Here is a 13179-nt window from a genome sequence, read left to right on the forward strand (position 1 = left end):
CTCGCACGGCTCTTTATAATGTGATTGGTCACTTTATAATTATGCTCCGGGGGGACTGTAATTACAAAGTGGTCATGGTATGTGAGGACAGCTCAACCTCTCAGGGTGAGTCATCAGGCGCTCGAGTGCGTGACTCTGTCCCTCGCTTCAGACGGAAACTTTCAAAAAGCATTCATCCCGACACTGTTAAAGAACCCACCTGTTGTCAGCCAATAAAAACTGAGCCTTGATTTAAGTGTTATTCCCCCGTCTGATGTTACCATTGCTAAAGCCTAGAGTTCCATAGTTAATAGCTCGTTGGGCAGTGGTGGCCTAGTGGTTATTTCAGGCGCCATGTACAGAAGCATGAAGCCTTCAGATCTGACCTGTGAAAACGAGATGTGAAGAAATAAAACAGGATAAGAAAGGAGAGGAGTCATGCCTTTGTTTCTGGAGTAAGTTTTGCGGGCTTGTCTTCATCGTGTTGCACCAGCCCCCCTGTTGGGCTCATTACTGCCCCAAGTTGCCCGAGGGCAGCGGACAGCAGCTGCACCGGGGGCGCTAGCTCCCATGTTCCCAGATGTAAAGGAACACCGACAAAGCTGTTAGACTCACAGTCGAGGAACTTTCCAACAGCTGTTCTTTTCTTTCATCTCAAATAAAAGGTGTTCAAATTGAAGGAGTGATCCGCTCAAATGGAAAGTCCACACTCCCTCGCCGTTGAGGTGGCGGTCGGAGCAGGCCCGTGCATGAATGAGGACGCAGGTGGTTTAGAAGGTAGAGGACGCTCCGTCTAATCGTCTTCTGCTGCCTGGACTGAACTTCACCTTTCCTCTGTTTTAAACAGCAGCCCTGACGCTTAAGCTTCGATTAGCATCCTTTAAAGCGTCTCTGTGTTTCTCACTTGAGATTTATCTGACAGGACAGTTCTCTAAACTGGGTGCTTCATGGAGAATTCAGTCTTTCATGCTTTTCTTTTTAAATCAAAGCCTCGTGCGCTTAATAACCTGGATGAAGGTTGCTTACACAATGCTGGATTTTATGCAGGCAACTGATTTAATCTAAGGTCAGAATGATGTGAATTATGCGGAAGGATTGGTATTTTCATCGCTCTCATTTACTCGATGAAACCCAAGGGCGGCCGCTCTAAGACCCTCCTGCAGCCAGCAGGATTCTGTCTCTGGTTAAATATGAGGCGCTCACACGGTCAGGGGCAATGAGAGCTCGTTAAACACAAACCAGCAGAGAATCTACTGAAGGTCCTGAGCAGGGAAATGAATCCGAACGCTCATCACTGCACAAGAACGACTGGAGGGATGAAAAGCAAACCTTTTTCTTTAAGGACACACATCATGCATCACACAGGCGAGCGATGGTCGGATCACCTCTGCCAATCTGTGCTTTCAACAGAGTGACCGTGTGGGAATACTTGGAAGGAACCCACCGCTCATGAGGCAACAGTCAGATCAGGACTGGGAGGAGGAAAGCGAGAAAAGGTTTCCACTCCATCTTTAATTGATCCAAGATGGCGTGATGGATGTGGGACCTGTAGTAGACCACTTAGACCTAAATGTACCGTATTGTTTTGCGGCTTTATTCCCTTTGTTTGATCAGACGGTGGGTCGAGTGAGAAGGAAGTCTGGAGATAGATCGAGGAGGAAACGACATGCAAGAAAGGAGCCACAGATCGGACTTGAACCTCTGTCCAAGAGGCGTGACCTAAATTCCTCTGCACGTTCCTCTGTGCATTCCAGAGCGTTCTCATAACGGTCAGATCAGGATCTGGAGGAAGAGGTTTGAGATGGCACCATGGAGGTGGGACCCGTTGAATACACTGGGGACAAGTCCCACCCACTTTTAAACATCCTTCTTTTAGAGTTACTGCACCAAATCCACTGGAGATGGAGATGCACCGTCCATCTTTATATACAGATCAAAAAACAAAAGCACTGTTCTCTGTAATTCAAAGCACGATGAATGGCTTGAATTTCCCTCGGGATCAATAAAGTATCTATCTATCTATCTATCTATCTATCTATCTATCTATCTATCTATCTATCTATCTATCTATCTATCTATCTATCTATCTATCTATCTATCTAATGATGCCTCAGAATGAGCAGAGAAGAAGCTTCGTCGTACCTGCAGGAAATGTGAAAAGATGACTGAGCACACAAACACTCTGATGGCCTCAGCAGCAGCAGCTGAGTCACGGCGTCTCATCACCAGACAATAGTGACGTTAAATACGTTTTGATTTGCCACCCGGCAACAACAGCAAACCATCATGTTCGACAAAAGCCTCAAAATTAAAGTTGTGTCGTCTCCTGCTGCTGCCACCTGCAACATTTTGTAAATTCACGACCTTTTTTTTTTTTTTTTTTTTTTTTCTCCTGCCAGCAGCTGGAATCCATTTCTAGAACTGATTTAATTTCGGCTCCGACTGCTCCATGCTGTCAGAGTTGAAAACTTTCACAGCATGTTTGATGGATGGTGATGTGATGTGGGAGGTAAAGCTTGAAGGCTACAGTACAGCAGGCGGGATCCGCCGACCGGCCTTCCTCACTCCCTTCTTATTATCATCCTGCGTCCTCCTTTAAGCTCACACACAATGCTTACAAATCACCGAGAAAACATTTGCTCAGGAACGTTCAATAAGGGTCGGTGTCCTAGGGTCGATACCTCGGTTTCACAAAGCTTTTCACCACAACTTCATGTTGCTAGGTTACTAAATTTGACTCTCGTGTATCTTAGTGATGACCATTTACAAAAAAAGATGTGTGTGTAAGGAAATATGTGTGTGTGTAAAGCAAAAAAAAAAACAGCCTCAGCGGACACAGCTCCGAGGAGTTCACGGGTCATACACAAAGTGAAAATCCACAAAATCCAGAAATCCAAACAAAGTTTGAAAAGTGGGAAAAGCAAAGATGAGGATAACAGGACTGGAGAGCGTGAACACAAAGCAGAGCTGCTGGAAACACACACACAGGTCAGGCTGAGTGCAGACGAGACACAGGTGTGATGGGACAAAAGGGAGGAAGCAGAACGAAAATCAAACACAAGCTGCAGATAACAAAATAAAACAGAAAGTCAACACAAGACACAAGAAAACAAAACTAACAGAATTTCACTCTGATTTATTTGTGATGTTATTTTCAGTGTCTAATCCGATTGACAGCAAAAGTAAACATGTGTTTTTTATATGTAATAAATAAAATAATTGATCCCTCTGAGTATTGATGGCTCACTCAGTTCCACTCGAAGCAGCTACAGAGTTAAAATGCTGTTTTAAATAAATCAGGACTAATTCAACATTTTGTTACATTAAAAAATCATGAAACAAAGACTGACGACTTTGAACCAGAGCTGCACTAATCACTGTTTCCACTTCAACAAGTCTTCACTCTCTTCAACTTCACATGAGCAGAACCTGCGTGAACCTCGACGGTGACGTCGGCCTGGGCGAACTGTTAAAGCACGCAGCGCCAAGTTTACACGACCGGCCGATCCAGAATGACCTCGTCTCTCACTGACGAGAAGCAACAAGCAACTCAAGATCGGGTCGTCTCCACCGCGACGGGGAGGAGTAAAATAATCAACGTGGCACTACACCAGGGGTGTCACACTCATGTCAGCTCAGGGGCCACATGGAGGAAATTGGGCTTTAATTGTGTGATCAGCTTTACACACCTCTGGTTCGGGTCAACAGGAATGTGAATCTTTAGAGATCCCCTCTCAGGTTTTCAAGTTTGGATGTAATCCATTGATATGAGCAGATGTTTTTTTTGGGGGGGTTTTTCAGTGTCTTAGGTCTGAAAAAAGTGAACGTTTCTTCTTTGCTGTCAGCGCTTTAACTGGAGCACAACACACATTCAAGGATGGAGAGATACTTAACAAGCCTCCAATCTCTGGATGGACCAAAACTTCTTTCCTACCCCCCCCCCCCCCTTTTTTTTTTTTTGCAGTTTTAGAAGAGATGGTGTAAAAAAAAAAAAAAAAAAAAAAAAAAAAAAAAAGGTGCAACAACTGCAACTCCAATTTCCACCGAAGAAAAGTCCATCAAGTGGCTCCCGAACATCGTCCACCTCTCAGCATGTCGTCTTTCACTAGACCGTAATGGTGTGACATAACTATGATGGTGAATAATTAACTGTTCCACTTACAGAAAGTAGGCTGTAGAAATGTTATAATATGTACGTTCTGATCCATATATAATGCAGTCTGGGCGCTTTATGTGGTTCCATGCACCCCAAAGGACCCACATCACATCAGGCTCTCCGGCTCGCCACAGCAGGAATGACTTATAACCATGGCATGAATTAAAATTCTATAAGCATTCATTTTCATTCTGCTAATGGGCTACTCTGCGGCGATGACGTTAGCGTGAAAGTCACTTCAATTAAAATATGTTCAAATGAAGACATGAACGAAAGATTCATCAATTAATATCCCCGCCTTAGACTGTGAGATGGATGTGGGTGCTTAGGAATGAAAATCACACCATTATTCCATCTGTTCTCTGGAAAGAAGGAAAAAAAAAAAAAAAAAAAAAGGGTCTCAAATTTTGAAGCGAGTCAGTGGTTATGGTGATGGGATTTCAAAGTCTTCAGTGGAGTATCAGGGTGTGACACACAAACATTGATTTCTCACAGGATCATAACAAATTGATCCATCCTCCCGAGGCGCTTTGCAAATAAAAACTCTGCAGCGATCAATGCAGAGGGCCTTGACTCAACTCCCTCCACTGGAGCATCAAGGAGTCACTACAACGAAATGTAGGTGGTGGGTAGCTAACCTTTTTATTTTTATTTGAACCTTTATCTATCAAGTTTAGTCCCTGTTATGTGCAGCTCTCTCTCTCTCTCCTTGATTGTCCCTCCTCCTTCACCTGCTGCACACCTCAACATCATCAGAAAGCAGTGACCTTCACAGCGGAGCGATGATGCAGACGCAGACTTGCTACAAACTGCAGTTCCTTCAGTGGCCACTTGGGGCTGGCTCCATTAGTGAGTCAATCCCCATTAGGCCTCGTGTTAAAATTCAACAATTCACAGCAGAAGCATACAGTCATATATCCTTATTAAATAAAAAAAAATGTCTGCAGTGTCTACAGCTACATTTTATTTTCTTGAAAAAATTCTAGTAATGAATTTTATATGATTCAATTTATGAATCATATAACAGGTATGATAGGTGCAGAAATCCATGTGCAAGGGGTTGCCAACTCATGCAGACAATCATGATAAGAGTCAGGTCGATGTCGAAGTTATTGATGAAACCACGGGAGAGGGAACGCAGACCACCATGGCCACAGATGCAATCAGGCATGCAGCTATAATATGAGTGCTACATCTAACGATTTATGCTCGAGTTAGTCCTCATCACACAGGTGGTTAACTGACCTTGACTTGAACTTTACGCCTGTCATTAGGTCGATCAAAAAATTATGAGCAGGCATTTCCAATATGGCGACTGCCATCGTTTGGCTTTAGACCCCGTCTTAAGAAACCAGAGGAGGAGACCACTCATGGCCTCCAAAAGGCACATCAACAGTAAAGGAAGCAGATCAGGCCAGGATGACAGTGTGTATACATGAACACCTTGCTGAAAAGGCTGCAGACCAGCTAACCGCGCTGTGGGCCATTAGCGCCAGTGGGACAGGTGGGAAAACGCGACGTTAGCACTCTGCAGCGAGCAGAGCTCCCCTGGCAGGATGAGAGAAGCGAGGGGTGCAAATCCAGCTGCTTGCCATCGCGCCTCAGCGCCCGCCGCCACGCAGAGATGAAGTGCCAATTGATATCTTCAGTGGTAAGCTGTTGTGACAGTCCCTTTATAAATGTTTGGACATGGCTGTTTAAGCACCGCCATCTCGCATCTCTTTGACTTTTAAGTCTCTCCCCGGAGGGCTCCTTTTTCCTTTTCCCGACTTCACAGGTTGCCTGGAGTCACTCTGAAGAGCACATCCTGCGCAGCGACATCCTCTCCCCAACCTTCCCGACATATTACCCTCACTTCTCTTCTGTTACACTACCAATTCGACTCCCAGAAATATTGTAATAATTGTGAGGAATAAACGAGCGTCACCTCCATCTGTCCTCTCATTTTTTTTCCCTGACATACTCAGCTTTCAGGGAACGAAGACGTTCCTGTCTGCTGTTCTGCATAGTGAGTGGTTATTATGGCTGTGATGAGGAGGTAAGGTGGGGTGACAGCTGTTTTTAAAACCTGAGCGCTCTCACTCCAGAGATCAGCTTTTCCCCCCGCAGTGTCCCCCCCCTCCTTTATCTGAAAACGTCTGTATTCTTCCCTGCCACTACTTCCTCTGTCCACCTCATTAGCTCAGAGGCAGGAAACCAAATTACCTTCAATTACAAAGTCATCAAAGGCCATCTGAAGTCCTGTCTCAGCAAGCAGGCCCCTGCAGAACAGCACAGGGGGGCCCTGCATGCAAAACAACTCCAAATTTAAATACCGAAATATGTAAGCGCCAAAAGAGACCTTGAGGATTTATTTAATTGGTGCTTTTGCTGTCCGCTCGTGAAATAGAACCATCACAGAAAACGAGTTTTTGGGCTCGAGTCAAAAATAAATAAAACGTCATTCTCTGTATGATGGATTGCACGAGGAACACGGAGGGGGGAGAAAAAAACCTTCAGAAGCTCTCTGAGGGGTGAGTTCCTTTTTCCAATTATTTGCTTGAATCCAGAATTTCTTGCCAAATCATTGCATGCACTCCCCCCCCCCCCCCCCCCCCCCCCCCAATATAACCGATTGAGATGAGAGTGCGGCGTGCAGGTCGATGGTCCATGAGTCCCCTCTTCCATTAGCACTGTGTTCATCCTGATTATCACATTCTGAATGCTCTGTTTGGCTTCTGCCATTTTCTCAGGCAGAAGAAGACAGGAGCGATTTTCTTTTTTTTTTTCCTACTCGGATGCAGGGAAATGAGGCCAGTCAGTCTGAGGTTTGTTTTCCTGGGTCTCTAAGGAGCTTACAGTAAACTGCACACAGGAGCCGCTCTGGCATGTGTGAGTCCGGGCTGCAGGATGCACATGAGGAGTTTAATCAGGGAAAAAAACAAGACATCCATCAAGCTGCAGAAAACATATGTGACCACAGTGGGAGGTTTACCTCCATATAGGAGAGTGTTGAGTCTTCTCATATGAGGACAGTGGCCTTTTATGCAGTCTTTAACTTGTTACATGATGCATGTCGGACACTATGAGGAATGAGGATTCGGATTATTATTGAGACTCCTTCACAGTCCCAGACTTTACCAAATCCACCATCGGTACTTTCTATTATTTGATGGAAAGACGAGACGCACAGATGAGGAGATGATGAATTATTGATTTTTCACTGACATATTAGCTTTGAAAAATGTTGGCCTTTTCTAGTTTAAGTGATAGACGTGAACAAAGATATCTTTGGGGGGGCTACACGGCTCACAACGAGGAGGTTCCTGGTTTGAATCCCCGTCCGACAGGAGTCTCTCTGTTGTCTGGTCGGGTTGTCAGCGCTGTGATTGACTGACGACCAGTTCAGGATGAATCCTGCCTCTCGCCCGATGACAGGCGGTGTCAGCTCCAAACCCCTGACGGGAAAAGTGTTATTGATAATGAATGGATTTTTTTTGTGGCCTTCTTTATACTTCATTGGATCGGACAGCTGAAGAGAGAGAGAGGAAACGTTTGGAGGAGGGAGTGAGGGGGATGACATGCACCCAAGATTCGAGCCCTCGCCCGCTGCAACGAGGACTTAAGCCTTTGCACAGGAGGCGTGCATAACAACCACTAGGCCACTGTCGCCCCTTGGTGTCAGGAAGTTAACGAGGTTGTAATTTCATTTCTAAAACTGCTGGAAGAACAAACACATCCCTCCTCCAAACATCTGCATGCAACCTTCTCTTGTAGTCAGCTAACGAGCTTCCATCCTGCACACTTTCAACGGCGGATTATATCGTCTAACTAACAGGACGTGCTACAACGTTTGGTTGCGTCACAGATAAGTGAATCAAAGGGAGAAACCCTGTAGGGCTACGGAGGCGTTAATTGAACATGGTTTTGGTCCCTATCCGCAGATACTACTGATTCAAAGTGACGCAGGAATTAGCTTTGAAACAGTCCGCAATAATTCAATCATCTACAAAAGAATCCTTCAAAGAGTCTCAATTCATGTGGTTTCATGTTGCTGTGTTATCTCCTTGGTTTTGGTTGCATGCTGATCTTCTTGGGTTGGGGATGAGGTGGGAGGTTTATGGGTCTGTATTGATCTTTCAGGCCATAGAAGTGTATTTATATCTCTATGTGTGAATGGGGTTTCCATTGGCTTCTCCATGACGGAAAACAATAAACGGCTTGGTATGCCTAAAGGAAAGTGGATTGCATGATGGGCTGTGCGGCTCCGTCTCCTCTCAGCAGGGTTTCAAGTATTTTCTGATGGCCACACTTACAGGCAGGATGAGACGCCCGCTATCACATGACCTCCTTTAGGCTCCATCAAACTGCCTCCCTGATCTCTACCCAAAGACTCGATGGCTTCTATACGTCTTTCTATTCTCGACTCATTGAATTTCAACAAATGAGGATAATGTAGGACGCTTTCAGCTTCTCTTCTGAAGTGCTCCTCGGTGTCGCATGTGAAAGAAAGAGACAAAGAACGATGAGGTCAAACTTTCCCCTGCTCCTGATTCGCTCCAGAGACCGATAAGTAACTCATCCATTCATACACATTCATACGTTGCTGACAAAGCAGTGGGAGCATTTAGGGGTTAAGTGTCTTACCCAAGGATACATCGGACCCGTGGGGTAGGGGTTGCTGCAGGAGCTGGGCATTGAACCCTCAAACTGTCCGGCTGAGAGATGAACAACTCGACCAGCTGAGCCACAGCCGCCCCACTCATGTCATGCAACGATCACGGGTTCCAAATATCGATATTTAAATCATTGGAAATAATGATGGCACTCTAAAGCGTGTCCCTGCTTCAGGACTCCAGACCGCCGTACTTATGAAGGAAGTCGACAGCAGGACAAAAGAAGAAATCAATAAAAGGATGAAGTGTGGTAAGAGGTAAAAAAAATAAGACTAAATTGCAGTGAATAAATACATTGATCCTTTTTAGTGTCATTATAGATCCATCCATCCATTATCCATACCGCGTTTATCAGCTGTGATTGGGCGAGAGTAAGTGGGCCAGAGAACATGCAGACTCCACACAGAGCGGGGATTCAAACCAGCAACCTCCTTGCTGTGAGGGGACAGAGCTAACCACTGAACCACAGTGCAGTGGCGCCATTATAGCGTCTTCAGTTAATTACATTGCTGCGTCTGTGTCCATTTTCCCATATGATCACGGGACACTTACAGCGTTTCATAATACGTGTTATAAGTGAAGAAACACGAATGTTAACTTGCCCACCGTTTTGAAAAGTCGATGTTACAAAAATGTCTTCAAAACTGAAACTCCTCAAAACATCTGATCAGCGCGTCTCATCAGAACGCAGCCTCTGATTCAGCTGGACTCGTTTATTTTCTTCTGAACAAATTTGGATCATTAAAAAAAAAAAAAAAAAAAAAAAAAAAAATGGTGTTGAGTGAAAGATTTGGAAAGAACGCTGAAATATTCCCGCGGTCCTGATGAGCTAGTACTGGAGAGGCTATTTCATTCTGATGTGTTTAATTAGCTAAATGTCCACACAGGCCTGGAAAAGACAGCAGAGACAGACATTTAATTAGTATTTATTCTCATCTGTCAGTGCGATGTGGTGGGTTTCTGCCAGTGAGTCGTGCATTCTGCTCTTTTCAGCGTTTATTTTTTGTTTGGCAAAAATGCTTATTTTTGTCTCTGTTAAGTTGTTTTGATTTGGTTTGAACCGTTCAGCCGTCTCTGTATTTTTGCAACTGTCCTGTCCAGGCAATTATATATTAAAAAAAAACCAAAAAACAGTTAAAAATCTGAGGCCTTAATTTTTCCCGTGTCTTCCAAACGTTGTGATGAAAAGCTGGCAGCGTGTTGTTTCAGTAATCACTGAACGGAGACACAGCCTTGGATAAACTTCCCAAACAGACACTCTGAGGTGTCAGCCTATGACAGCGGCTGCACTTCACTTTGAACTGTCACTGGTGTCATTGGTCTGTCTCTGGTGTTTTCATTCACGCTGACAGCCTTTAGAAAATCTTGTCTTCTTCTATTGTTCAAATAAATAATAACCCAGAATAGACTCCAGTGTGTCCTCTGACACCAGCAGCCCACAGTCAGTGTTACTTTGTCACCGATGTCATTCTGATGTCAGCGGTGCCATCACTCATTCGGAGGGATGATCTCCTCTCATCACGGCTGTGTTGTTGTTGTTGTTGTTGTTATTGGATGAATAAAAGCTACTACAAAAGGTAAAAGTCTCCGAGGATGGAGGGATAATCCTTCCGTAACACCAGCCGCCGTTTATCACTCACTGATGTCTTTGTTTGATCGTTTTAACTGTCTCTATTATCGTAAATCGTTTCTCTGCAGTGATACACTTCTCACAATGATTCCCAACAATCGGATATTAAATTTGGTAATCCATTTATTCGTGCCACGAGCTGTAGTGTTTCATTAATGTCACTGGTCTGTCGCTGCTGCCATCACTCAGCGGGCGGTTTGTCTGCCAGCTGTATTTGTGCATAAGACATAAATTAATATGGTCTGAAGTAAACAGATGGAGAGGGAGTGACTTTGGCGTTTATTGTGTCACTCGTGTCTTCCCCAAGGAAACTGCAAAATGGGACTAAGTGGCGGTCTGGAGAGGGGACTTGTCAGGAACATAATATGGGCAGAACTCAGCTGTCAGTTTGCCACTCTTTTCTTTTTAAAGGACGGGACAGAAAACAGGACTTTCAGATGGGTTCTGAGTCCAGATGGTGTCACATTGACTGTTTTCAGTTTTGCTGCATCCAAGAGTAACGAGCAACCTCTAAATGGGATCATTCATTACATCCAAAGTCCTGTAGCATCCCCTTCCATTCACTGCCATAGTGGTAATGAATGATTACATGCTCATCATGTTTTGACCAATGAATCTCCTCCTCTATATCAGTCTCAGAGCTCCTGTTGTAAATCCACTCTGATCCTGTATTTGATCATGTCTATAAACCCCTCTATTTCAGCCCTGCTCAGAACAGGCTGTTTCTGTGTCTGTACCTTTAAATATGTAAATGAGCTGTGTCTGACCACGCCCCCTCTCTGGAAGGGCTCGGGTGTACTCGCTGCTTTCTGGCTCCATGTCCTATTGTTTACGATGAGAAGGCAGACTCAGAGGGCAGAACAAACACCTAGCTGTGGGAGTGTCACCCACCTGGGGGAGGGGCTACTGCCCTTTGTGATGTCATGAAGGGAAACGGCCTGTTTGAGCACACATTTACTGAAAAGTGGAGCAGGCAGAAGATGGAGAGGATGGACTGTTCAGCAGAATATGTGACCTTTAATAAAGGACAGTACAGGGTCCAACACTTTGAACAAGGACCCTCCTGCTCATACGTCTCTCAAAGCACAACGTTTGGACATCTTTAATAGAACATAAATAGTATTGGTTTCAGAATGCAGTCTATGTTTTTGTCCTCAGAGGTCCCGACGGTGCTCTAAGTGAAGACACGGTGTGTGAGCTGTTTCTCACCTGTGTCCTCACAGTGATTGTTATTGTGAGTGTGTTGCAGAGGTGTCTCAGCAGCTGTTACTCACTCAGGCAGATATTGTCGTGGAAAAACACGAGCAAGTCGTTGCACTGTTCCCTGTGGTTGCCGCTTGCTGCACATGAGCACCAGGGTCCCACGTTGGATGTGGAGTTGTCCAGGTAGTTGGGGGTTATTGTGCTTCCTGCAGAGGGGAGGAGGAACAGCGGTTTTTATAAGTTTACAGGCGCACTGCAGAAAAACAAACTTCTCACACGACACGACTGAAAACAAAACGATCTGACCGGGAGACCACATCAAGGAGGAGAGGCCTCTTTCACTTCAAACTCCTGAGCCGTCTTCTCTTCTTCCCGCTAATCCCACCTGACACCCCGAGGTCGTTTTTAACCGCGTACTTTTGTAAACAGCTCATTAAAAAAAAAAATAATAATAATGCAGAAGGCAAAAAGAGTGAGAAGTTTTCACAGATGAAACATTTGAGCAGAAAATTGGCGGATTTAATCTTGTTATGTTTAGTCTGATTATGACCTTACCATGATTATGTTAATCAAATGAAGGTGTTTACATGGCGCTTTCCATCCTCACAGCATTCCTCTAATCAGGTTAACAGGGAGCCATTACTGTGCATTTTAATTCACTTTCTCACTGAGAGATGAATTTAATAAGAAGAGTGGATGAAAGACGAGCGAACAGAGACTCGGGCTGGCAGGTCGGTTAAACATGCCGGGGATCAAAGTGGTTCAATCCTCACTTCTGACAGGGCTGGACTTACAAAAAAAACCAACAACCGTACTGTATATTTATCTCATATTTCAAAGTAATGGGTTGAAGACACCAGCAAACATTCACTGACAATACTCTGATCATGCCTGACAGGCAATTATTTTGAAAAGTGAGCTCCCGTGTGAATGTGTTTATTATGTTTCTGCATGGACACAAAAAGAGAGAGAGAGAGAGAGAGAGAGAGACGGGGCGTACACGGCGTCCCTCTCTTGATCAGTCAGGGCGGCTTATCTGATGCCGCAGCGGATCAAACCACGAGTCCTCTGAGGTGGCTGCCACATGCAGAGCCACTTGTGCTGGCGGTTTGGTGAAGTGCTTCAGCCTGCGGGGCAGAGTTCACACGCCGTACCAGAGGTCTCTCAGGTGTATTCTTTCGATTCCCCGTTCTGCCTTTGGAAATTTTTTTTCAGCGAGAAATGATTGGGAAGTCACTTTGGTGGAAAGGGTAATATAGCCTTGTAGGTTGTGTTCTTTTTTTTTTTTCTTTTTTTTTTTAAAGAGGTGGGAAATAGAATTGCTGCACTTCAAGGCACCGGGCAAAAAAAGTTCTGATTCACCTCGATCGATTTTTTGGGTCCCAGACTTCCAAACAACAACACCTCGCCGGCGTCTCACTTCTACTTCAGTTGTCTGGGAGGGACAATCACAGCTACACAGCTTTCTGTCCCCGTCTACCTTAATCTGTCTCCTTCACTCCCTCACAAACTAAACCCCCTCTTTCTTCTTCTTCCTCTCTTTGCTGCAGTGTTGT

General features: G+C 44.9%; 1 protein-coding gene across 2 annotated transcripts in view; it reads right to left on the reverse strand.

The window, feature by feature from the left end:
• Window positions 1-13179, reverse strand: part of gfra4a (GDNF family receptor alpha 4a) — a 224513-nt gene that overhangs the window by 8042 nt on the left and 203292 nt on the right. For both annotated transcript variants that reach the window (XM_079369799.1, XM_079369800.1), the window contains one exon: window positions 11695-11829. In XM_079369799.1, the coding sequence (XP_079225925.1) occupies window positions 11695-11829 (135 nt within the window). The remainder of the gene's footprint in view (window positions 1-11694; window positions 11830-13179) is intronic.

Source organism: Symphodus melops (genome assembly GCF_947650265.1).
Source record: "Symphodus melops genome assembly, chromosome: 19".
NCBI classification, from domain to species: domain Eukaryota; kingdom Metazoa; phylum Chordata; class Actinopteri; order Labriformes; family Labridae; genus Symphodus; species Symphodus melops.